At 44.6% G+C, this 27,780-nt stretch overlaps 1 protein-coding gene across 3 annotated transcripts in view; it reads left to right on the top strand.

Annotated features, from left to right (window-relative positions):
- Positions 1-5,833: 5,833 nt before the first annotated feature.
- sash1a (SAM and SH3 domain containing 1a) overlaps positions 5,834-27,780 on the top strand; it is a 150,737-nt gene continuing 128,790 nt past the window's right edge. For 2 of the 3 annotated variants that reach the window (XM_056427909.1, XM_056427908.1), the window contains exon 1: positions 5,834-7,220. In XM_056427909.1, the coding sequence (XP_056283884.1) occupies positions 6,717-7,220 (504 nt within the window). In that variant the 5' untranslated portion in view covers positions 5,834-6,716. The remainder of the gene's footprint in view (positions 7,221-27,780) is intronic. The other variant, XM_056427907.1, reaches the window with a different exon arrangement.

Below are 27,780 nucleotides of genomic sequence, written 5' to 3'. Positions count from 1 at the left end.
TCATGTGAAGCTTCTGTCCTCCAGGAACATTTGGCATACCACCTCCTCTTCTTGTTGAAGCCAATGTGATATGCAGCAGTCCTCAGCTCCCTCCAGGATGGTTTCCTGTGGTCTTGGCTGTTGCTGAGGAAACATCTAAAGCCAACCCTTAAAATCTGCAAGGGAAAGATCTTGACAAGACAAAATCCAATTATAGATCTGCCCACTAAACAAAAGTTTCTATGTACTGTTACATTTAGCATTGCAAAAGTCGCATACACAATAATTTAATATACATACAGAGTACACATTTCAAAATACATGCATGTGTATGTAATAGTGCTCTAGCAACATGACAATAAATACCTGCAGATGGTGCTGTTCAAGAATATATTGCATTTTGTTATAACATACTACAGGTACATGACCTTTGACCTCTGCATATATCCCCCTCCCACGCTTTATAGGAGCAGTGGGCTGCTGTAAAGCACCCGGGGAGCAAGTTTGGGATCAGTTTCTTGTGCAAGACCCTTTGATATGGGGACAGTCGGAGCCGGGGATCACACCGCCGACCTTATGGTTGAAAAGAAGACCAGCTCATGTTTAACTGTCTCTACCACAAAAGCACAATAAATCCAAAGCGCAAATTGTGATTTGTGTTTTCTTCTTCACCCGGCCTGTATTGCTGGCCGGAGAGTATACATATCTATCAGGGCCTGACAGATATCCTAAACTTAGAAACCAACACCCACGACCTTTGTGGGGCCTCAGTGTCTCGGTGGACAGAAGCCATTCTCTGCTTCAGAGGATTTAAAAATTGAGGTCTTGAAAGGTGCAATGTAGACGACTGAAGCGCTGGAGACCTTACATTTTCACCCAGCAAAAATCCCCACCTCCTAATAGCCAAGTCTTCCTTTCAGAGAAAAACAGACGATTAGCATAGAGAAAGCCCGTCTGTCGGCAGTGTCGATCTCCTCTCACCTTCCAGCTGTGGCTACCGGAGCTTTTCTTCCCTCGACCTGCCGCAGTCTCTCTATTTCAATCACCACAGCCAAAGCAGCCTATACATATTTATACTCCCACTGCCACATATTCATATGTAGCTGCACTAATGCTCTGAGCTGCCTATTTCAGATTGTATTAGGGAATGGTTATCGAGGTGATATTGATGTGGCAGCAGTCCTCTACTGCATCACTCCGTGGGAAGAGCAACGGGCCCGTTGCTGTATATGGGCATCGGCTGCCTTTATGACTCTACTGACACTAATGCAATAACAACATATATTCTGGTGCTCTTAAATCAAGTGGTTGTAGTGAATTAAAAACCCATCACATAAAAGTGTTATCATACTGTAATGTATTTGGGGTTTTGGACTAGTTGTCTGGTCCCTAACCCACTAAACCAGTGGTTTCCCATGATTGAGTCATAAACCCCTACAAGATAAAACTGAGGGTTTGCTGGTTATTAATGGGAAAGTAAACCCCCAACACCTATTTTGTCCATATAAGTCTTTTTTAATAATCTTTTTTGTTTGTTTATTCCTGGATAAGTTATTTACAGGATTCCTTAAAGTTGGTCAAAGAGTAACAAAAACCTGTTCAATTAAAAATGGTCAAGTTTCAAGTTTCAAGTTTCAAGTTTTTATTGTCACATCCCCTTTTATACAAGTATAATCGGTTTGTGAAATTCTTATGTGCAAAACACCCGACAGCAGTAGCAGACTAAAAAAAGAATAAGAATGAGAATAAACTATACAATATCCACACAAAAAAGAAGAAAGTATTAACAATATATATATAAAACAATGTAATAGAATATACATCATGACAATATATATATATAAAACAATGTAATAAAATATACACTTTTTTGAGACAATATATATATATATGTATATACATACAATATATATATACAATATATATATATATAAACAATGTAATAAAATATACACCATGGCCATAGATATTCACAGAATATGTTCTGGTGTATAGTGTTAATGAGGGTCTCAGTCCTTGTTCAGCAGCCTGATGGCCTGACTGAAGAAGCTGTCCCTCAGTCTGTTTGTGCGGCACTTGATACTGCGGTATCGCCTGCCTGACGGTAGAAGGGTGAACAGTTTGTGGCGGGGTGGTTATTGTCTTTCATCATCCGTTTGGCCCTGGCCACGCACCGCTTGGTGTATATGTCCAGGATGGAGGAAGCTCACCTCCAACGATGTACTGTGCCGACCGCACCACCCTCTGTAGTGCCCTACGCTCCAGGGCGGTGCAGTTCCGTACCAGACGGTGATGCAACCTGTCAGAACACTCTCGATGGTACTGGTGTAGAATGTTCTGAGGATGCCGGGGGCCATGTTGAATTTCCTCAGTCGCCTAAGGAAATACAGGCGTTGTTGGGCCCTTTTCACCACGTGAGTGGTGTGCGTGGTCCATGTGAGGTCCTCGGAGATGTGCACGCCGAGGAACTTGAAGCTGCTGACCTCTCTACTGCAACTCCGTCTATGGAGATGGGGTGTGCTCTCCTCTCCGCTTCCTGTAGTCCACGATCAGCTCCTTGGTCTTCTTGGCGTTGAGGACGAGGCTGTTCTACTGGCACCACTGTACCAGTGGTCCAACCTCCTCCCTGTAGGCTGTCTCGTCGTCGGCGGTGATCAGCCCCAACACTGCTGTGTCGTCAGCAAACTTGATGATGCCGTCGGAGCTGTGCCTGGCCGTGCAGTCGTGGGTGTACAGGAGTAGAGGAGAGGGCTCAACACGCATCCCTGAGGGGCTCCCGTGTTGAGGGTCAGCGGCTCTGAGGTGGTACTGCCCATCCTCACCACCTGGCGGCGGCCCGGCAGGAAGTCCAGTATCCAGCTGCACATGGTAGAGTGCAGGCCTAGACCTCTGAGCTTGGTGTCGAGCTTGGCGGGAACAATAGTGTTGAACGCTGAGCTGTAGTCCACAACCAGCATTCGCACACAACAGTTCCTCCCTCCAGGTGGGAAAGGGCGGTGTGAAGTGCCATGGCAATGCGTCGTCGGTGGATCTGTTTTGACGATATGCAAATTGCCATGGGTCCAGCGTGGCAGGCAACATGGAACAAATGAAGTCCTTGACCAACCTCTCGAAGCATTTACTGACAATCGAGGTGAGGGCTACGGGTCTCCAGTCATTCAGGCAGGTTACCTTGGGGTGTTTGGGGACAGGCACAATGGTGGACATCTTGAAGCTCTCAGGAACAACAGCCTGGGACAGGGAGAGGTTGAAGATGTCTGCGAAGACTCCTGCCAACTGGTCTGCACATGCTCTGAGGGCGCGCCCCGGGATGTGGTCGGGACCTGCCGCCTTCCGGATGTCCACCCGCTTGAAGGCTCTGCGCACGTCAGCCTCTGAGATGATCAGCAGGCTGGTCTCCTCGGGCAGCGCTGCCTTCGGCGGCTGCCGTTCACGTCGAACCGAGCAAAGAATGTATTTAGCTCGCCTGGGAGGGAGGTAGAGGAGTTCTCTTCACCGCTGGTTCTCCCTCTGAAGTCCGTGATTGTCTGTAGCCCCTTCCACACACCTCTCACGTCATGGCTCTTGAGCTTTTCCTCCACCTTGTTCCTGAACTCCCGCTTGGCAGAGCCGATGGTCTTACGGAGGTCGTAGCGGGCTCTTTTGTATTCCGCCATATTCCCGGAGTCAAAGGCGGTGTTACGCGTGCGGAGTGCAGCGCGAACATCGCCATTTATCCACGGTTTCTGGTTGGGATAAATCCGAACCGACTTGGTAGGAACAACGTCATCTATGCATTTCTTGATGAACCCGGTGACTGAGGACGCGTACTCACTGACGTTGTTGTCCGACGCGACCCTGAACATATCCCAGTCAGCACGTTCAAAACAGTCCTGTAGCATAGACTCCGATTGGTCCGACCAGCGTTGCACTTCCTTCACAGCGATTGGTTGCTGCTTCAGCTTCTGCCTGTAGGCGGGGAGTAGTTGGATGGAGCGGTGGTCCGATTTGCCGAACGGTGGGCGGAGGAGGGCTTTGTATCCATCCCGGAAGGGAGTGTAGCAGTGGTCGAGAATCCGCTCCCCCCGCGTGTTGCTTGTTATGTGTTGGTAGAACTTCGGGAGAACTTTCTTCATGTTCGATTTGTTGTAGTCCCCGCCACATTGAAAGCAGCCTCGGGTGTGCCGACTCCTGCTCGCTGATCGCCCGTAGAGTTCCTTCAGCGCTATGTCCGTGTTAGCTTGAGGCGGAATGTACACAGCAGTTACGGTGACTGCTGTAAACTCCCGCGGTAGCCAGAATGGTCGACACATGAGCATTAGGTACTCCAGGTCCGGGGAACAGAACGACTTGAGAGTATGTACATGACTTTGGTTGCACCAAGATCTGTTTATCATGAGACATACCCCCCCTCCACGATCTTTACCAGAGAGAGTCTTTGTTCTGTCCGCGCGGTGGACGGAAAATCCTGCCGGCTCGATGGCTGAGTCGGTAACCTCCTCCGACATCCATGTCACAGCTACTCAAGAAGTCGTTGTGTTATTTTACTGTCAATGTGTTTCATAAAAAACTCAGGCACACCTGCAGGGCAGTCACATCGAGATGCATCACAAACAAACGTTTCTGTGTACTTCCAGACAGCCAGCGAGGCGCTTGTTGGTCGCTCCCTGTGGCCCGGGGCAGCGGAGTGGAAACACAGCACTCCTGGCACTGCCAGCAGACCCACCTTAGAGCACCCGTCCCCCTGTTCCATCTGTCGACTCGACTCCCATCACACCTTGCTCCTAAAACTCATCTATGAAAAGTCTGAACAGAGCTGGAGAAGTTATTTTCCTTCATACGAGAGCAGGACAATTAAACCGATAGGTTTGTGTTCAGAGTGAATGTTAAACGTGGTTCCTCGCCTCCTCTTTTTGTCTTGATTGTCAGATATTCCTCCTAATCTGAGGCATTAAAGCTGATTTTCTGACTGATATTATTCCAGGTGTTTTATTGTTTATTACTGTGTGGATTGTTCTGAAGGTCACACTGTATGAGATTTTCGGTTTATTAAAAGTCAAGCTAGAAAGGAGGAGGGACAATAGAGCATTTCAGAGAATATGTGATTACTGCAGCCGTCAGGTCAATCAAAAATATGTCAAGTAACTCTAGTCTGATTGGACTAAGTGAGACATGATGAAGGAGCTACAGTGGCTCACACCTCTTCCTCTGACATTCAGATGTGCATTTCTTGCACGTTTCTGACGTCACTTCTCAAATGCCAGGCTGTTTGATATGCTTCCCCACTCCTCCTCCACTCTAGCCCCGTCGCATGTCATAATGGGCTGAGGCAAATCACTTCCAGCCCAGAGCCGAGATGGTGATTGTATCAAACTGACCCCTAACAAGCTGTCGCCTCACATTTGAGGAAGCATGCATCAGCAGCAGCTGGCTTGGCTTCTGTTTGGACAGAGTGGACAGGTCTTATTCAAGCAGTGTTCTGCCCCTCTCGGTTTCCACAGTTTGACTTGTCTCATGGCTTCCAGTGCTGCGGCAATCTGATAGACAGTTGGACTCTGCATCCTCTCCGGTGTTATCAACAAGAAGTTGCATCAAATGTCTTTCTACATACGGATAATGGATAGTTACTGCCTGGGTTTCTTTTATTTCATCAGCTCCAGTGCTGCGAAATCTGCAGTTCCTCACTTGCCACATAGAGGGAGCTCGTGCGCATCGGGAACCCAACCCGTGGAAATGCTGAATGAGTGAGAGCGCGTGTGTGTGTGTGAGTGTGAGTGTGAGAGAGAGAGAGAGAGAGAGAGAGAGAGAGAGAGAGAGGGGTGCGGAGAATGAAATCACAACGCAGGGGAATGATATGACTTGTGGTTTCGCTTCTGCTGAGCGACAGACAGGTTCAACGTGCGCTGTCGTCACCGGACCAACTTTGGCCAAGTCGGCGGGACCCGGTGAGCCGCTGTGTTCCCCCCGAGGCGGCGTGACAAGTTGGGTAGAGGACTCGCATCACTATTTTTAAATGGGTACAGTGAGATGTTGGGGGCGTGGACGGCAGAGCGGCAGCAGCGCTGAGCATGTTGGCTCTCGGCTGCGGCTCCAGTGTAGCGATGTGCCGGCTGGAAGAACCGGACTGCGCGTAGCCTGAGCCTTGCGGTGGCCGACTCTGCGTCATTTTAAAGCCGTCATTTGGCCTCCTTCTGGATTTATGCATTCAACGCCTTCGCGTGTTGCGCTGCAGAGGACTTTAAAGAAGGAGGATAAGCTGTGAAAAGGTTGTTTAAAAAAAAAAATTAAGACGCAGCAGCTGCCGTGCGTATCGGACAAAATCTGGTTGAAAAGCTATTTGAATAACAATAGTTTAAGGAAACTGCTTTCTTGTTTGCCAAAGGAAGCCTACGCATTGTGTCTGACGGCGCATGGTAAGTCACTGAAAGGACATTTGGGATTTGAAAGCTGTTTCAAGTGGAACTAGAGTGATCTCCATGTGTCAATATTTACAGGTGTTCCAGTCCAACAGACTGTCAGGCTGAACCTTTAATCCACGACTCTGCTGTGTCTAGCAACACCGCGGACAGATAAGGGGGACTGGACTTAACACACCTTTGTTATGGAGAAACCAAAACATGTGTAGTGCCGACATCTTTACTTCCTGAATACTTAGAGAGCCCACACACGCCGCCATTCACTACCGCACAATGCGTCTGAAACCATCACTTTAGTGTCTTCTTCCCTGCCGAGTTGTAGCCAATCTGGCAACGGCCAAAATGACAAGCAACGGACCTGTCATCGTTTACGAGTGGCTGAAGACCCTCCAGCTCGCCCAGCACGTCGAGGCGTTTGTGGATAATGGATATGACGATCTGGAGGTTTGCAAACAAATCGGAGACCCCGACCTGGATGCCATCGGGGTCTACATCCCTCACCACAGGCAAAGGATCCACGAGGCGGTGAGGAGGCTGAAGGATGAAGCCAACGAGACGGCCAGTGGACTCTATTTCACCCTGGAGCCGATGGCACCTGCATCCGAGATTTATACCAGTCACATGGTGGACCAGTACGAGTCCAGACTGCGGGGATCCAAGTCCTGGACTGAGCCCAACAGTGACCGGATTGGGCGCAACGGCGGCTACATGAGCGCGCAGAGGAACCTGACGCTGGGCAACAGGAGGGAGCTGGTGATTTACCCCAAGCTGAAGCTGAAGATCATGATCAGGGATAAGCTCATCAGAGACAGAATCAACCTCGCCAAGCCGCCCTACTCTAATAAGGTAAGAGGAACCTGGACAGACACAGGTCATGAGGGTCACATGGCGCAACAGGGACCCCACCTATGAACTGTTATACATGACAGTAAATGAAACTCTGCAACATTGTGTCCCACTCCCAACTATACATTTAGTTTCATATCCACTCTATAATACACCTAATTTCCAGTGGTAAATTATGTAATAAAGGGGTTATGATTCTAGACAATAGCCACAAAGATCTGAAGTGTTTGAGAACCTATAGTGGCATGAGAGGTGGTTGTTTTTGCAATGTGCCATTAGAGTGTTTGCAATGTGCCATTAGAGATAAAAGTGTCTGTGACCTGCTCAGCATGATCCATCATATTGTTGAAAGCCCACTGCCGGTCATATAAAAGTATCTTGCATAAAGGGCCCATTACACTCGTGTTCAACATCAATGTGCGGTTAGAAACTGAGCCACAGGTAAATACCAGCGTGATGCTGAGACATTTTCAGCCCTGCTGCACTCTGCTGAAGTGAGTGGTCGCTGTCACGGTGAATGATGGGAATGAAGTCGCTGGCGATCAATAAGCAGCGAGCGGAGAGGAGGTCCTGAGGAGCTTTCACCCTGCCTGCGATTTCCTGTAGGGGATTTGGGGGTGGTGGGGGGGGGTGGATTTACACTCTGATTATTAATCTACTCTGACCTCACCTGTCCAGTGACTCGCCTCGGCATTCAGTGTGGGTGGATCAACCAGCCCCACGAGCATATAAGCCTGGCTCTTTGCTGTGATTAATAGCGACGGGGCTGTCGATGGCAGGGGCAGTAAATGAATAGCGGGGCAGGCTATCGCAGTCCTGGAGCAAGACTGAGAGGGCCTCTTGTTGCTACAGCACTGGGAGTGACCTTTCTTCAGAAGTGTCTGAATCATACACCTTACCAGCTCCACTGAATGACTGCTGTTTACATACAGAGAGGCGTGTGATTGGTGTGTCTGCAGGCCATGGAGGAGGCAGAGATCGTGGCTTCTGTGCTTCTTGCTGGGGCGATACAGCAGGATCTGTAGACCACCAGGATGTTTCTAAAGTCCTGGTTGAGTCCTCGTGTGTCAGTTGGACCGTCTGTATGACTATGCAAATATTCATGTGGCGGTGTTTATCACGTCTTTTTGGTCTCACTGGCCATTCCAACTGACACAAGGTCCTGAAGATATGGTGTTCATGTAGTGGCACGACTTCATAACTATAACTACTGTATGTATCTACATTTATTTAGTTTCACCCAAACCTTACTGTCAATTACCTTCTCCGGTGCTCGATAGCTTCCAAATTAGCTTTCATAACCAACACCGGCTTTTGCATGTATCGTAAGCTCTCCGTCGATATATTTCTCCAACTTTGGCAGACTGTGAGTCCTACAGAGATTTAGGATTTACGAGAGATTAACTGCAAAACCGGGGCTGAAACAAAGCGTCGGTTCCAGAGAGTTAAACTATCTTTTCCTTTTGAAGGCTATAATTATTAAGAGCCCAAACTTTGGCATTGAGGATTTTAGAGGGGAATCAGCAGGTCAAGGTATTTCTCTGTCACTCTCTCTTGGGCTCTCTTTGTGTGTGTGTGTGTGTGTCACTCTCTCTTGGGCTCTCTTTGTGTGTGTGTGTGTGTGTGTGTCACCCTGTAGTTTTGAATTGGCTTCAGCCCAGTGCTTTTCTCCCCCCGGAGGAGTGAGAGGAGTGTGAAAGATGGAGCTGTGACCAGCTGATGGAGGTTTCACTAACTGGGCTGTGATTGGTCTGTAGATATCTCCCCTCTCTCTGTGCCTTTGAGACCAGAGAGCTAGACTGGGGGCAATTACAGGACACAAAAGTCAGTCTCGAGGGACCTTCATTGTATAGCATAAGCAAGATCTCCAGCCACACTTAAACTGTCCTCTGGGCTCGCAATACAGAGGGATTTGTGTGGACTCTAGTCCGGCTGACAGCCTGATGTTCATCCTTGTGTGACCGGCTTTGTCTCAATTGTTTGTCAATATGCAACACATATAGTAAACAGATATAAGTACTAAGAATCAGAGAACATCTTCAGTGTGTGCTAGATTAGTATCAACCATTTCACTGAAAGGGCTCTGCTGGGTGTAATAAATACCCACAATCCTTATCAAGGCCTCTGAGACCCCTTGTCTGCAAGAGAGCATCATTTCTTATGATGTAAACAAACACTTGTGCTCCGGGCTGCACATCACATAATCTTTCACCAGGGAACAATATAAGCACGACAAGATGGTGTCGCCGGTTGTCGAATGCACTGCAGTCATTTATATCAACCTTTTTGGTTGGAACTTTCTCATAAATGTTTGATATACTGAGAGTAAAGATATTGATCTCTGATGATCAGCACTTTCTTTTTAAGTATGTGTCATGTGAACAGTGGGTCTGGTCTGTAATCCCAAAACAAACAATCCCATCCTGGTTTTGAAGCACTTGTTTCAGATTTGTGACACTTTAACCCTCCTGTTACCTTTACATTTACTAACATATTCTACCCTTGGGGTCAATTTGACCCCAGTAATATATTTGATCTAACCTATCAAGTTTTCTATTCAGCTACTCCAAGTTTTGTCTTTCACCTTCATTTAGCAAAACACATTTTGCTTTGGAGACAATACAGTTGAATTTGAAAGGTTTTGTAGTGAACAAGCACAACGGTTGCTTTATTTCTGTGTCCAATTATATTACTCCCTCTGTTTCCTACTATCTTTCCAGCGATCTCTGAAGATTGTAATTGTTTTATCTTATCTGAGAGAAAATTCTCCTCGGCGGCGGCAGCCTTTTTGAAGATGCACGCTCATCCAGAAACGGCAGACACAATAGCGCCTCATTGTCAGTGCTGTGTTCAGGAGGAAGTAGCAGCTAAACACGGGGAGATTCTCCATTGTTTGTCCGGAGGCTGATGGAGCCGCATGTCCTTTCACTACTCGTCTGTTTTACATTCCCAATTTCCGTCCATTGAAAGAGGCAGCGGAGGCAAGTGTCCGGCATTGTGCTGATGGGTGGGCGATTAAAACAAATATGGGTGTCATAAAGAGAGAGAGGAAGGGTTGTAAATAGATGGCCGTGTTGTTGCTGGCTAAACTACGCTGAGTGGGTGCTTGAGTAGGAGAGCTATTCTCCCACAGGACAGTTGGATGTTCAAGGCCTTTCTCTGACTCCCACTGAACAGCTGATAAAATGTGGTGGGGGGCAATCGTGTGGCCTCTGGCTTAACTGGCCTGAAGAATGTCAGAAATGCAGGGGACACCCAGAGGTGTTGTGTCTGTCAGGGGGTGAAGCAGAAGGAAAGGTGGCTTTTAATTGACTGTTTTATTAGCCTTCTAAAGCGAGGGAGGAGAAAGTTCACCACTTTACATGCCCGACACTCACCTCACTTCCTGTTTCAGTCCTTTTATCTTGACTCGTGTCCCAGCTCTTTCACCAAGCAGGAAATTAGTTTTTTGTTTAAGATGAGGGTCATTTTTTGTTGGCCCATTGTGGTTATTGAGGGCCCTCAGGATGACTGCACAGCTGGTGTGATGAATAATTAGAGCAGTTAAAAATAATATAGAAAAAAAGATCATCTATTCAAAGTTTTCCAATCTATTTCCACTACAGGGGCACCGACATGTGTACCTTCACAGGGAAAAGCAGAGATCCAAGATTTCCAATTAAGCTGCAGTGTTATGTATTTATTCCTTTGTGTTTGCCACTACATATGCATGCAATATGTGATGTTATTATTAGAAAAGCATACTATACGGCTAAACCAAGAGCTTTTTCATTGCCTTAGTGGCACACTGAGCTTTTCATGAGCCTCTCATTTAGCGTATGTCTTTGGGTGAATATCCTCTTCATCTCGGTCCCAGGCTACAAGGCTGGCATTCAGCCAAAAGGAGAAAGCCTTTCACCACAGCCTGCGTTTTCCATGGGCTTTGCCGGAAGTTCTATTTACTTTACTCTTTATTAAGGGCTTCTTAAGGGCATAATCAACTAGGGACTCATAAAGTGGAAGTCATAAAGAAGTCAAGGACCAGCCTTTATTGTCCTGAGAGGAGGACAGAGAAAGTCAATTAGCAAAGTGAGCTGCTGTTGACGTTATAGAAGAGTGTGGGTATGAGGAGCACTAAAAAGGGATAGATCACATTCCCATCATATGGAAAGAGTCACATAAACACATACTTAGAGGCTCTTTATGTAAACAACCCGTGTTTAGGGCCTTTTTGGAACCTTCTTTGTTAAGCATAAACTACAAGTACCAATATTTAGCTATTTGGAGAGCATCTGGCTGTAGTGGGCACTGATGGCTATCACAATGACCTTTAACCTCACTGCTTTTGACCTGTGGACTCAAACATAGAGCATTGATGTGATCTCAGCAAAGACGACAAAACAGATCACACAGTCTTCTCCTTCTCAGTGGGTGCCATACACTACTTACATTACATCGAGTCGGTCATCTCAAGTGCATGCGATCACTTTCCCATCCGTACACATTCATGTGTGCTGGAAAAACGGGAAAAAGGAGTCGCATCTCATCTTTCCAGAAGTGCTATCACTGCAAAGGCATAATCAATGGATGGTTTCGCTCTTTTTGTAATGTAGCGAGGGAGTTTCTGTCCTGACCACCCATCTCCTGTGTGTATGTGGGAAAGTTGTATATGCAGCTGGCCTCCTCATTTGAGCAGGAAGGGGTGTGAGGGGCTCACGTCTGCTGTGCTGTTACTCACATGATCAACAGGCTTTTAAGGAACTCTTTTATTCCCCGGACCTGCAGACTTTGTTAGAAAGATGACATTTCACAGAGCTCAAATTGTACAATTCAACAAAACATTCTCAACAGGAGCTGTGTGATGATAATCTCAACATTTAGACATCTAGTTCATGTTGAAATATTGAATGTATGCTTATGGCAGTAAATGTCACAACCTCCGGCCGTTGGATAGATATTGTATTTAAATGACATGTGTGAGCTTCAGCATGTGTGTATCACTTAACGTTATGCAGTCATGCTGAGATCTTTAAATAAAGCAGGCTAGGCATGCACCCATTTCGTTTTCCACTGTGGTGTTGGAGAATAGGTCGTGATGACACACATTCATGACAGATACATTATCAGAGCTATTCTGGTTCAAGGTTTTCAGCAGCTTCCAGACAGCCCGTCTACAGGACCACAGAGTATCTGCTTCGGAAATGTCTGCAGGCTAAATGATCAATACTAAAGTCCATCGGCCTTTTCTATTTTGACTTGTTTTCTAATGTAAGTCATTGGTTAGGCATGTAGTCAGGATGCACTAAAAGCCAATAATAGGAATTATCCATATGAATTTTATTTCTATATGACATGATATATATACCTTTATTCGTCCCACAGTGGGGAAATTTCAAAAATGTATGTGTACTAAATTGTTGACGTGTTGTCTTTGAACTCAAGTCTATTTCGTTATGGTTCAATGCACTGAAGGAAGATTCCCGTCTGCAGCAGCAAACGGAGAAGCTAGATGTTTTTTACACATTTCTTCTTTCTCTCAATGAATATGAATACATGTACACAATAATTACCCGGTGGTCCTCGTTGAACAGTGGAGAAGGAGGGATAACAAAAATGAAGATATCAAGTGCCCCACAAGGATGGAGAGTGACAAGAGAGCAGGCCCGAGCATCTGTCCGTGTCAGGATCCAGATTGCAAACACACACTTGCAAAACAACACATCGACACACTTGTTCCCATCTCTCTACATCTCTGTCTGGCACACACTCATTACTACACTGGCTGTGATGACTCTGCAGGGGATCATTACATTTCCCCGTGAAAACGCAACCACACATGGTTGCATGCTGTCAGTCATCCCGGGGATTGGGTTTGAGTGTATTTCCACAGGTAGACATGTGTGACCTACAGGTCCGTGATGGCTAATTACGTCCGACTCCCACACGTCTACAAGCTAGGAGGTCACACACTAAAGGGGCTTTGCTGCAAGTTGCCATGGAGACCAATGGAAATATATTTAAAAATCAAACCAAATGTTTTAATGACAATGACTTGCATGGGTTTGTTCATCCTTATCAGCAGTACGTGTGCTCCATAGAGAGTTTGAATATTGCTCAAGCTATTTGGTGAAGCAGCTCATCATCCAAACCCTTCTCACATTTGAGAAGCTGAAAGCAGCAAATGTTGCACTTTCATTTGATAAATGGCTTAAACTATGAAATGATTGTCGAGATTGTTTGGAATTCATTTTCTATGAATTAACGAATAAAAAAATGGACTACCGGTAATCATCTTAGCACGACAGCACCAGTCATCTGCTTGCTTGTGCATGAGAGAAAACACCTAGATGGATGTAAGCTCCGTGTCATGAATATAACTCTGCTCTTATAAAAATGTGACAAAGCACATTCTTGTAATTTTCCTCAAGCCCTTTTGCCACATTCTGCCCCGACTGGAGGAGTTAATCCTCCTTCCCATGAATATGCCGTTAAAATGAACAATGCTCCTTGCCCTTCATGGGGCTCAGACAAGCTGCGTGAGTCATAGCGATGAATGCAGAAAGGTGCGCTGGTGTCAGCTCGGTGGAGAGCAGTCTTGGGAGGGTTAAAGCACCGTCACCGACAACAGGGCTTTAATTGTCCGACATGTAGCTGCAGTTTGACTGTGTTTCAGGCATATAATGTCGGGGTGTAGAGAGATGAGTGAGTCATGATAGCAGTGAGTTTGAGTGTTGCAGGGAAAGACAGGCAGAGCACGTATAATTACCTCGTCTGAAGCTGCTGCCAGCGTGGTGTACGGAACGCAGCACAACCAACTCTCACCCCTCCCCCCCCCCATCCCCCTTATCCCTAATTGGTTCATTTCCAAGGCATGAGGGCAGGACCGCGCTGAAAGCTTTGATCATGGAGACCACACCGGTGTCGATATGTCCCTACCTGAGTGCTTTTGTCGTGGTTGTGCTCGGCGGGAGATTAAGTCATACTAAACCCACAGAGTGTCTGTCTGCCTGTCTCTTGCTCTGGCTCCCCTGCGGCTCGACATACCTGAATGTGAACCCTAATTACCTGGCAGTTACTGCATTCCTCAAACACGCCTACGCAAACTCACGGACCGCACGTTGCACTTGTTCTTTTACAAAGGCAGCGGACGTTTGTAGGTATGCTTTTGTCTCTGTGTGGTTCGTGGTGTTTAATTTGATAAACTTTTATGGGTTGCAGCACACTCCAACAGAATCGTGCAGCTGTCGCGTGTGCATATATGTCATTGTGAGTGAACACTATGGGTCATATCTCCTGAACTAATACTAATTGAGGGACGTTTGTGCTGGTGGCAGGTGCTTATTAGTTATGCTGTAAAGTTTCACGGATGGCAACATACATGGATCATGTTGTGTTTGACGGCTCGAATGGTCATTTTTAGCTCTGTTAGTCTTCTTTGAGCGTGAAATTAATACAAAATACAGAATCACAGTCGCAATATGTTTTTATTTCATCACCATTTATTACATTTTCCCTGATGAGCGGTTAAGCTGATTGGACCAGCTTGATCTAAATGTGCTTCATCCAGCTATTCGTACTCGTCATTACTGGATCAATCGAAACATGATTGTATGGAAGGCTGGAGTTCATCACGCTAATGGCTGCTTTTTGACCCCTGTACATGTTAAAGTGAATTGTTCTATTCATTAAACATGAATCGCTCACCACGGCGCTTCATGCAGAGATAAATAGGGACGCCACTGCGATTGCTGAGGCTGTCAAAAGAACTTTTTTTTATCTGAATCGCACATCATTAAAGGTTCAGTTGGGGTTTTGAATCCTGTGGCTTATGCAGTGAAAAGTTTTGTCAATTGTGTTATTGTGTGGGTTAACATGATTCAGTTCCCCCCATTCGAAGCTTTCCAAAAATGTTCTTGACAATGGATAATATTGAGAATATAACCTGAGAACTTACCATTCTGGTGTGTCCACCTCTTTTGAGTCATACAATAAGTAAATGGACAAGCACCAGACGAACAAAGCACTGTGAGTGTTTCCACTTCCGCAGCTCCGTCCCTCAATGCACATTTATGGATGTGTTTTGGATTTAGGGATGCTCGTGTAGCCTTCTAACGTCACTTTAGTTAATGGCTGAACCGCAAAACCACAATTTTCATATCAGCAAATCTCGAAACCAACGCTCTGCCAAACCAACCCCTGATTACTTAAGTAGCCCTTGAGACTGTAAATGGTTCGTGTCTTCTCTGGTCTCACAGCGTTTATTTTGTACGTGAGGTTGTTGGCGCCATTGTCCAAGGATCGTAGATTATTTCAACCTCAGTTTAGTTTGAGGCTTCATGTTAAACAGTCAACTCGAGTCTTGACCTGAATTGAATTTGTGAACGAAGTCCTGAAAAAGCTTGCCTTCATTAAATGTGGCCTCACTAGTAAACACAGCCACCATGAAGCTTCTCTTCGTTGCAGCTGGCCTGGTGTGACTTTTGCTGAAAGGCACTAGTTTGTGTAACCAGTCAAGTGACATATTTCTAAGGCTCAGCTTTGTTTAAAGAGGATAAGGCTAAGTCCGTATTTATTTCGACATGGGGCAACGATAGAAGCTTATTATGAGCATTTTTTAATATCCTAGTTTAAAACTTGGAATAATTATGGACTAACAGGAAGGAGAACTAAAACACAGGAGTTTTTTCAGGACAGCGTTGAATACTATGGCTCAACACTTATCCTTCTGAATATGTATTGTTGCCCCTGAGGCCAAAGTTCCTTGCATAGCAACAGCAGACTGATACTCTGCCCCTAACGTGCAGCGGTCACGGCCTTTGGTTGCAGAGGAAGTGTCGTACATCGGCCAAATCACCTCTTCACTACGAATCCAGGCAGCACAGAGCTGATGTCACACACAAAAGCCAAACAATGAACTGGCCGACTGACAGCTCGCCGTCCAAGCCTGAGCGGAGGGAGTCATGCATCGGGAATTTTCTCTCTGCCAAACATCCTCACCCAGTTTCACCTCGTTCTCTCTTACTTCCAGACAGGGGAGACAAACTGGAATACAAATTGACAGACTGGCAGACCTGTCAATCCAACATAGGGGGGGGGGGAGATAAAGACCAAGACGCAGACACACTAACAGTGAGAAGAAGTTAGAAGTACAATATGCATCCTAGAGTCGCTAATAATTGTCTCATATTTGAGGCTTTTTAGAGGAAGCACTGCCGCTATCACAACCTAACATTCGCATAATATATTTATAACAATCTGTTTTTATCTGCATGGATAAGGTTGTTTGCAGCCTTGAGCGTGGGGCAATTCCTCTCATCTCGCATGCTCCAAAAGCAGTTAAAAGCTGAATAATTAACACAGGAACCATGAGATCATGAGTCAGTTCATAAACCATGTCAGGATGCTTGCTGAGGTGTGAAGATGTAGTGACTGTCGTGAAGTTCATGCCGACGGAGCGAGTAAACTGTTGCGTGGAAATGAAGCTCCTTGCAGGAATTTGTTTCATCACTTGTTTTTCAAGGAGGGTAAATGTAACATTTCAGGTTGTTTCCACTTTTAACCCTTCATATGACATGAAGTGTGAGCACTGAGGAAGTGTATTCCATGGGTAGCAGCATGGGAACACTTTCCTTTGAGCGCCTCCCTGGACGACTGTATTGTAATAGGAGTCTTTATTATGGCGCCAAATAGTTGTTGTACCCCTCAGATGAGAATACACTGTCAGTCCAGAAAATGGGCTGCAGAATTGGGCTGCTTCTCCCAGCAGCCCCTGCAGCGCTGACCCCCGACTACTCCATTTATGGAATTATTGAATGTCAGTAAGCCCACCTAGATCTCTTTAACGGCCCCCTACCCACCCCTAAAGCTAGAAGGGCCCCCATATCACCCAGACCTAGTCAAAGCCAACGTCCTTAAGCTGCAGGACATGGAAGGATGAAGGATCCACAAGTGGAACAAGTATGGCTGATTATCTTCCGAATACTTCCTCGAAGATGACAAAAGGTCTTGACTGACCAAAGGGTAGCCATACTCAGGCTTCTTTGGGAAGTAGAGGACAATGCAGCAGGGGAAGTTGAGGGCAGCAATTATGTGTGGAGACTTCATTGTCATGCAGGAATCCCACAGCCGGGTTCACACCAATTGTCATGTAAAGTGGCCATTCATATTTTACAATCTGTTTGGAATGGAGATTCTGGTTCAGGCTTTGTGTGAACACGATACTGTAGATGCCAGGGAAGGAAGACATGTCTGTAAATATGTTTTTACTGGGATGCCCATCTTTTTTTATTCATCGTCCTTTGAGTACCACACACTTGGACAAACGTATACACAAACCATCACTTGCTCTCTTTTTTTCTCCATCAGTTGCTTATTTCTGTCGAACAAAGTTGTCCCTCCTATTCAGCAGGAACATGTCGGGCATCTTGGTTCTTAAACATGTTTGTCTAGAAATCAATGCCCCTCGCCGTTTCTGTGATCACTACCCGGCTAAATCACAACAGAGTGCACAAAGCTCAAGTGCTCTTATTGTTGATTAGCGCGTGGCTTCTGCTGAAATCCTAATCAGTGTATTGATGATGAACCCCCTTCCCATCAAGAGAGGCTGAGGAGGCTTTTGTTATGAAATGGCATTATGTCCTCGGAGGCTGAGCCTCGGATGAGACTGTGTATTCTGGTCACACAAGTGATGCTGTTTATACAATCTGAAGGAACAGATTGAGATAATTTCCCACACTGCCTCACTCTCTCTAATCGTAGTAGCCGCGGTTGTTTCTAAGTGGTATCTTACGAGACGTGTGCTGTACTGCTCTAACACTGCTCTTTTCTCCGTCTCCTGTGAAGCCATGCGAGCTACTGCTGCTCATGCACCAACACAGTTATTTTTGGGGAAGCTAAAGGGTAATAGATAGAGGTACAGAGTAGTACTAACAGCTTCACAGGCAGTGCTACTTTGCTCATTATTACCACTGGTCCAAAACCAAGAACACTATGGCAGCCTAGATCAAACGTGTTTCCCACATAAACACTGTTTAGTTTTAAAATTAATTTCAAAATTGTCTTTATTGTCTATTAAACTAATTGACAATTTTCTTTACTCAATTATGGACAGAATGTGGATTTTTCATCCGTTTTTTTAAATGTCAAATGCTTTACTTCCTGGAAACCAGAAGATAGTTCTGAGGAAAAAAAACGCTCGACCTACTCTTTACAACCAAAACTTTAAACATATTTTAATAAATAGGTACAAATTAAATCACACCAAAATGGACAAACACCGACTTATTTTTTTTTTTTTTAACCAATATATTCCTTCATGAATGTTTTGCCACCTGTGCACTCCTCTCCTCGGAGGAAGCAGTGTGCTTTGGTTCTAGCTGCCGTACATGGTTGTCTCATCTCCACCGGGCCATGCCTGCTGTGAAACACTTTACACCAGACGCACATGACCACTACTGCTGTGTGAGAAAGCATGCATGCATCTCAGTACCAGTTAGCATCCCAACAGGCCACAGGGGTCTCTACATTTGTCTTATGTAAGCTACTCAATATCAAGAAGGCTCAGGGGTTGTCGAAAAGAGTCTGATGAGACAAGTGTGGCGTAACGTGCGTTTTCTCTCCAGGGGTTTGCAGACTGAATTGGGAGTTGATTACAAAATGAGATGACATACTTGTCTCCGCCAGCCCCTTTAAGTGGTGAAAAGTTTTCCCTGACTGCTATGTAGCACATTTTAATAATGAACCTTACTTGGCTGTATTGTGCAGGAGTCCACTTTCTTCTATAGCCCCTTCAGTGTTGAAATGCTGATCATGTTCAGCATCTCAGCCTCTCCTTGCCTATGCAGCCCAATGGCTGATTAAAGGCCATTTGGGCTCCTGCCAAGGACGCTTCCTATTGAGTCAGCACTTTGGCCCCCGAGGAGATGGAAACAGCCCTGAGATGTAAAACACGGCCAGAAGAGTGTCATAGCTTCTTTTTTCAAACAGGCCCTGAGCTGGAGGGGTGTGTGTGTGTGTGTGTGCACGTTTTTGTGCTCACAGTCTGAAGGCTCCGTTTTCTATCTGCCATCCCATAATCATCACTCCTCGAGCATGACTCCAACTTTAACACATTAACACTGCACCTACACTTAGCCGAGAGTGTAAACAAGTACCATATTTTGATGCTGTTAAGCCTCGTCATATATGGACGTCCCCAGTGACAATTTCCTCTTATGGTCTTCTCCGCTGGTTGAAAGGGAGACTGAAGCCTGGTTATTTATGGTGACAGTCCCCACGGCCCTGAGTGAAGCCCCCCAATGAACCCCATTTACAACCAGCTTATTATTGGACGTCAAGTCTGGCATCTTTCCTCTTTCACCAAGCCGTGGACTGTGATAGGTTCCCAAGGCAACATGTCGGAGCACCGCTGAGAGTTTCTGGTGGTGTGCTCTCCTGTGATCCTGTGGACAATAATCCCAGTGACAGGCATCACTGACATGGCTGAGAGCAGTTCTGCTGCTCTGTTAGGGCTCAATGGGTGTCATCTATTGACAGTAGGTGACTTTAACCCAGTGCTGCACTTCCCCATGCTTCCCAATTTGCTTCTTACATGTCGCACTTCAGAATGTGAAGGGCGGTCACTATGCATTGAAGGAGTGAGCGATCGGGTGTGTGGAGGCAAAGTGTGTTGTATAACATCAAAGACCTTTCTGCTAAATACCAAGCCCTTGGAGGAATGCATCGCCAGAGACGAGGACCCACAGTCATTCAATCCTGAAGGGTTTGACTCCTGGCATGTCCTGTAGGAATATACCATCCCGGCCAATCCTGGAATGCCCGCGGGCTCTCAGCTGCTAATGTGCTTCTAACTGCGTGTCACGTATCTTCCTACTGAAGGTCAGAGGTCAAGTAGAGGCGTTCTTCTGGTCTCCACCGAGGCGGAAAGTCCGCAGGAAAAGGGCATGTGTGGCTTGTGCCGTGTCGACGAGAGCCGCTCGGGGGGGTCGGGAGCATGCCAAGTCCCCATTTACACACATTTAAATTTCTGCTGTTAATGCGCTGGTTATTCAGAGAAGGGGAATGTTTTCCTTCTCTTGTTTTGTCTGTTCAGTGTAGTTTGGAGATCCCGGTGAAGGTGTTTGTCATTATCTTTTGGAGAGTGAGGCGCTCACGCTAGTGGAAGCACAGACCGCAAATCACGCACAAACTAAAATAGGGTTTTCCAAACTCTAAAAAATAAAACACAAGACACTTTTGTTGTTGTTGTTGTTGTAAAAATGTCATCAAGAGCCAGATGTAGTTCTCATTAACGCTTTGTACTTTAATGTGTTTTTCAATGGCATTTGTTTGTATTTAATGCTGAAATGGAAGTAATGTACAAACTGACTATTCCTGTTTTTCTTTCGGATGATTACGATCATGAGAAACACACTTTCACATCAAGGTAAGACACTTCATCTGTATGTTTCCATGTACGTATATGATCCTACTTGTTTCCTATTCTGGGATGAGTCAGCGCTGTTCCACCAGCAAAACCAGTGCATCAGACTCACATGGCCTCAATATCGGAGGTGGATGCCAGCTTTACGTCTGATATGACCCCTCCTCCTCATTTTTATCTCCTCTGTGAATAAGAAAAACAGTCACAGACATGTGAGCTGGAGCAGTCAAATGCAATTTGGCAATGACAGAAACCGTGTGCAAAACGCACTACAGCAGCATTTAACCCGATGACTGTTTTAAACCCGATCAAGTGGAGGCCTCTTTCTTAGAATTTCAGAATAGCTTAGAAAGAACAGAGAAAACTAAGCTTATTTGTTTATCTCCATTTTCTAGTTCAAGCTTTACTAGTGTGTGCGTGTGTGTGTGTGTGTGTGTGTCTGTCTGCTCTCTCCCTCATCTGTCTCTCAGCAGAGGGAAACCCGCTGACAGAGGCTCTTTGTTAATAGGGGGTAGAGAGAGATGAGACTAGGTCACACAGGCAGATTAGTGCTCATTGAAATCCTGTCGGAAAGGTCATTTACATAGTCCTGCCTAAATCCACTTGTGACCTCATTTGTGAACACATTCACGACCCTGACACCCTCCACTCCCGTCTGTCACCGTTTTGTAAACAAATGGTGAAGCATGCTTATCATGTGCTTTTGCTGTGGCCGTCTGGCCGCGCATTGTAAATGGGCAGATCTGTGTGTCAAGTGGCCATTTTTTCAGCTGACCTGAAGAAGTTTAGTTCCGGAGTTTCACTCGACTGCGATGTTTGCTTTAAGGAGCTTGGGCTGATCCCAGCACATTTTCTTGTATGAATGCTCAGTCTGTTTTGTGTTCGTCAGACTGCTGAGACCGACGTCGGGCAGGAGTTTGTCTTTATTTTCCTTAAGTGAGGATGAGAATGTGGACATGAATGGTGCCACTGTGAAGAGACAGATCTGAAGTCAATAGGGAGAGAAAAAGAAGCTTCCTGCTTGTCTTTTCCCACGCTCCTTTTTGGCAAATTCAACTAGGTAGTAAACAAAAGCACTTGTGCTGGATTAGATTACTATAACAAGGTGGCAAATTGTATAGAAACAATAGGATTAATCCACACTGCCTGCCTCTACATGCGTGTAATAGAACAGCCATAACTAGATTATACTGTTGCATGAGACGGACTAAGCTCCTTAGCTGTAGCAAACACGCCATAATAGTAGACAAAAAAGGCTATACATTTGCTCTAAATACCACAGTGCACTCTACTAGACAATGATATCGACCCACACTTGATTGACACATCCCCAAATTGTCACTAAATTGCAGGAAAGATCTGTAATGAGTTGTCAGAGATGTAACGCTCCTCAGGCTGAACAGTGTCCCCTCAGGAGAGAGAGAGGGGAACGGACTAACTGAAAACCACGGTTCAAGTGCCTCAGCTTTACCATGGCAACAAATGTCATTGAAGAGGTCCCAGATGTGTCTTTCACATGGCACTTTATCAGATGTCTGCTGCCAAATATCGGCCTTGAGTGTGCTTTCATTGTCTAGAGACTCTAGACTGTTTGCATGTTGTGTGGATGTAAAAGGGTTAATTGTACATTATTTTGGGTTTCATCCTGAATGGGTGAGTGCGGTCCTTGATAGGCAGACGCCGTCTGCACTTTTGTCTGTAGGAATAAAGCTCAAGATGGCCTGGCTTTCTCACAATTGGGACTGAGGCACCGCAAAGTAGAGAGCGAGAGGAAGCAAGGCAGCAGAAGCGAGCTTGCATGTTTTCTATTTGTTTTCCCTTGATTGCCTTCTGTTTCCCCAATTTAGCATCCACGTCGTCGTGAATCACACCGAATCGTGCTCAAATGAGCAGACTTGTGGGAAGTACAGCAATAATGGGTTTAAATCGAGTTTTTCTTCTGATTTGTGTCATGGGGCGAGCTTTATTTGTCAGCTGCTGCTTTGCCTTGTGTTCAGCACTATCTCCCTCTGGCTTCCCCACCTTCTGATACGCGATGTCAATGTAATCTGATTGGTTCGAGAGGCATCTCTACCTCGCAGCTCACGGTGTCCCTATCACACGGTGACAGGCTTTCTCTGTTTGGTATCAGTCACAGTCAAATGTTCAACAGGAGCAGTGCCTCTCAAGTGTCTGGATTCATTTAGCTTGCTTGTGCCGTGATGAATTGGAAATGGTATTAGTGCATGTGGAGGTAACGCTCCGTGCTTGCTCAACAGCCGTGTGCAGAGTCGCTTGTAGAACTGCGGCTACAATTTCCTATTGTTTAGAGTTGCACATCTCATCATTGATTTGACTACAGCTGGCTTTCAGGTGCATTAATGCAAATGCATGCATGGGCACAGTGTCCGTGCTGGAGGAGGTGACATGGACTCCCAGAGATCCGGAGAGGCCAGAGTACGCTTGTCTGATTGAACCTGTATGTGTCGGTCTCGCATACAAAAGAGAAGAGAGTTGTCTACTTTGTCGCAGTCGGCAAAGGGGAAGACGAGTCGGATTGACGCCGGCACTGGCCAGCCATAGTTGCACGATGGACTTTAAATGTGTTTTAGATATTTAGTTTTTGGATCGTTTTGAGATTTGTTTTCAAACCTTCAACGCATTATTGTTTCTGGCGATGAAGTGTGGGCTCATTTTAAGTGGTATTCATAAATTCATAAATCTGACCTGTGTTCAGTTTATCTCTAAAATATATAAAAGCAGACTATCAGCTCCTGATTAATCGTCTATCAGCTTTTTCCTGCTCTAAAATATCGTAGTTAAAATCGTCAAATTAAAAATCTCTCTGGTGAATGACTTAACATGAATGAATTGGATTTTGTATAAGCTTGACTAAAGCTAACATTATTTAAATATGTCCTATCCTTGTTGATTTTCTCCAGCCTGTTTTCACTCACATGTGCACTCATTTACAGTTGTAGCTTGTTCGCCTGTCTCTGTTCATCAGGGTTGCTGAGAGCAGCACTAAGCCAGGGTCACCTGTTTTGCATGCATTCCCCTTTAATGACCTTCAATGATTAATGCCATAATAATTCTTACCTCTGAACAATGCATGTTGTCGAGCCACATTTCTAACCTCGCAGACATTATGGACTTAAAAAACATTTCTGGCAACATGCAACAGTGCAAGAGTAGAAGCTTGCCTCTGATAGTGTTACCATAGGGTAAGAGTATAATGGTTAAGGGATGGTATACTGTTCCTTTTTAAGTATAACTGTGTACCGATTGGATTTCGCTTATGCTGTTGCTGCTTCTAAGTATTAAGGCAGCTCCTTATTATTCTAAAAAGGAATAGCAAAGGGGGTTTTAATCATTGGTAATAGAAAACCTTGCTTCCTGTCTGCTACCTTTTCCCCCTCCTGATTGCAAAACAACTAGAGGTTCCTAATCCTAAATTCATATGACCGCATCTAGATTTAATCATTTACGTCGCGAGTGAGCAGCAGCATAATAATAATGGTATATTGAATTGTATTTAAATTCAGTATATTGCCTTTGGTGAAGGTGAATCACTTAATTTGCATAGTATGAAATAATGATGGGTATTATTCGCTTCCTTCTGTTATGTAAAGTATATAACTTTCATTTTAATTTCATCTTGCAGAAACTTTTTTGTCACTTTAACTTTTTTTTAAACACTATATTCCCAATATGCAGGGGTCAGTGACAATATACTTCCACAATTGTTTTTAGAAGACATATCACTGACGGTTGGTTTTTAACTGGCTTCCATTTAGTGCTTATGATATCCACTGCACCAAAATGCCATTATCATTATCTTGGATGAGGGGCCAGACTGTCTCACAACTCTCCAAACACAAGAGGAGGTGCTAAAATCATGACTGACTGTCCGTGGATAAGAAAGAATCTGGCAACTTTATTATTGTGAATACGTCTTCCACATTTGACATGGACTATAAATTCAACAAGGTCTTTAATACATCTAGATTAATTTGAAATTCTATGTAGGTTACAGTTCATGAAGACATTCATAAACAAGCTCATATGGAGTTTTTTCTTATATCATTATATCAACTATTTTCACTGTTACACACAGTTGCATAATTCTCTGATTGAGCCTTAAAGAGAACAAACTCTTGTGCTCAGGCAGTCCTCGTTTCAATGCTCACAGCTTATGAAGTAGAAAAAGAAATATGGATGAAACAATTGGAGGATTGATGATGTAATCAAGGTAGACGCTCTTAGCACTCAGGTGTCTGAAGCCGTTGTTATGACCCAGGGACATATCTGATACTGTAGCTACTGTAGCCTATGAATATGTTTTCGTAAACATATCCAAGTAGTTATGTTGTTGAAACCCTACCAAACTGTGACTGAAAATTATAAATAATTCATAATAATAATAAAACAGAAAATAAGAAGTCAGTAAATATAGGCTACATAATCCTTATTCATACTTTGGTGTTCTTTATCCTATCCTACTACTATTACTACTACTACTACTACTACTACTTCTACTACTACTATGACTACTACTACCACTTATACTGGTGCTATTACTACTGCTGTTAAATACTTCTGCCAGAAAGGGAACTTTAATTTGAATACTTTATCCATCAAATATTTCAAGCATTTATAAAAAATGTATCACAAATTTTATTTTTTTATGTTTTATATCTCTCAATTCTAGATGTTTTTTGGGGGCTTTTGGTCGTGGAACCTTAGATTTTAAAAGCATCATCATTGGCAGTTTTCTCTATTTCCTAACATTATGTCATTATTTTTAGGGGCAAAAATTATCAAATGATCAAGAAATGTCATTATCAATCAATAATATAAATAAACATTTACATTTTACATTCACATTTTTATTGATCCAGGAAATGAGTCTATGATTTATAGAGTGTTTATATATTCTCCCCTGGGACACAGAAAGGCTATATGGCATGCTAAAATGATTTTCCATATCCAATAATTAAGCATTGACTGATCAGTCACCTCAAGGACGTGGCGTAGGTTTCTAGGTCATCCGACTCTTTACACCACGAGTTGCCTCTGTTGCATTTGTGTCATGACCCATTCCAGTTGGATCAATGGAATCCATACTTTGAAGGCCTTTGTGATTTACTCCTTGATTGATAGATGCTAGTAAGTCCTGAATCCTCCAGATCATCGTGGCTAAAGCAGCCATCTGCCAGCTTCGCCGTGCCTTTGGTTAACAGAGATGAGCCCAGTGAAGCAAATGAGCCGTTTGCTTTCTTGGGGTTGGTCGTTCACCGACTGTGTTCGCACACATTTGGCCATTAACTTGACAGAGTTGAGTCGCCGGGGCAGCAGAGGTGCTTCTCCAACCTGAAGCTCGTTAGTCAGATCCAGTGAATACCCCTCATTGTGAGACGAGGGGCTACGACAGGCCGAGTCAAGAGAACATGAGATCCGAGCTGATGTTGAACTGCCTTGCCAGACGAGTTGGCAGATGGTAAATAACCACAATTATTGGTCTCACACAGAGGTTTTAATAGGGTAGTTATGGTCAATGTGGTGTAGTTATGCATAACGATAGTTTCAGTGTCGATGAAGGGTATTATGCGGAGAACTTAAACTCCTTCAGTTCTCTGTGTGAATGAAAGCAACCTTGTTATTGACTAAGACCCAGTGTTATAGTTTTGTCGCTTATTCTACAATAATTGGGCAAAATGTAATTATTCCAAAAAGAACTGGAACCGAAGTTTGAGGCTATTTTGTAGCCTAACCATTGAACCACCACAGGAGAATTTTCGGAAATCCTGAAATGGATTATCTCTGTCCTTGCTTAGCTGTGAGTCTCTGTTTAATCTTTGCTCATGCTGTGGAGTTCAAAGAGAAGTGTACATCTCATGTGGAACATTTTGACTACGATGTCTTTTACTTATCAAACTCCCCGGTTTCTTGTATTGAGGGCAAAATAACTATTTCCTGCTCATCAGAAAAGTTTCTGCTGGTCTCGACACATTTGTTATCCTATCCACACTGATCATTAGAAATGATGTGGGAAATACCAAGTGCAGAGCATCTTATGGAAGAGCTCTCTAATTGTAAGTAATATCTGTGAACACCAAGCACTTGAGTCAGATGGTATATTAGAATATATGTTATGTTGGATAACATATTCATACTTTTTGTATTCTGATGCTGCATACGTACGTATACATGTTGTAGACGTGATACATTTAAGTCGTATTATCTGTCTAATTACTATACAAGCATTTGTAATCAAAAATACCAAAGTGGCCAATTTCTCTACTTTTGGTTATCATTGTATTCGTCATAAGGGCTGGAACATTTCTTACCAAATTAGATTTAGCATGACATGTAAAAAGCTGTAAAAAAACCCACCATTTTGAAGATTTGTTTCAAAGGACTGTGGTATATCTAAATGGAATTCTAAGCTCATTTGTATGATAATGTTTCAGATTTAGCCAGGAGAGGAAACAATTAACACCCATTATTCCTTTCATTGCATTCTGTCTCGTAGGTGTTATCTAAGTGGCACTCTCTGTTTAAAGCAGCACAGGCAGACTCAAATCTCAAATGCACCTGTCACTGTCCTCTCGTCCTGTTCCTCTGTCTGAAGGGGGTTACATTGCGCTCCATCTCTAATTTAGGCACGAACACAGGCAGAATGCGTGAGAAATGGATTTGGAGGCTGCAACAGGGAGCTTGTGCTCAGCTGCTGTCTGCTGCCGTGCACCGAGCCATAATTAGTCTATTACGGCAGGGCAGTAGCGGTGGTTTATATGATCTAGTGCTATTAGAGCACTTAAAGTCTGCATGTCTTCTGATCATTTTAGGCCCGCTGAGCAGTGATGCCGGATGGTCTGCGTAGACTCTTTTATCATATTCTCTCAGCCGAACAGATGTGCCAAAAAAACGACACAAACCACGGTGATAGAAATACATTTGACATGTTTTTTCTCGTCTTTTTGCACATGCTGCTTTTTCCGGTCATGAAGCAGATATTTGTGCTGCTGTTCTGGCCATAATGACACAGAGCAGCCGTTGCCGATGGTGCGACGTCTGTACGTCCATGCTTAGTATTATAAAACGCTTCACAATTGCAAGGTGACACAGTGAGCTGAAAATGATTTAAAGCATGCCTCTACATCCTTCCCTCTAGTGCAT

The sequence above is a fragment of the Pseudoliparis swirei genome, chromosome 12, assembly GCF_029220125.1.
Source record: "Pseudoliparis swirei isolate HS2019 ecotype Mariana Trench chromosome 12, NWPU_hadal_v1, whole genome shotgun sequence".
NCBI lineage: Eukaryota > Metazoa > Chordata > Actinopteri > Perciformes > Liparidae > Pseudoliparis > Pseudoliparis swirei.
Note: the sequence above shows the minus strand (reverse complement) of the source record. Positions and strands in the feature narration are given on the sequence as shown.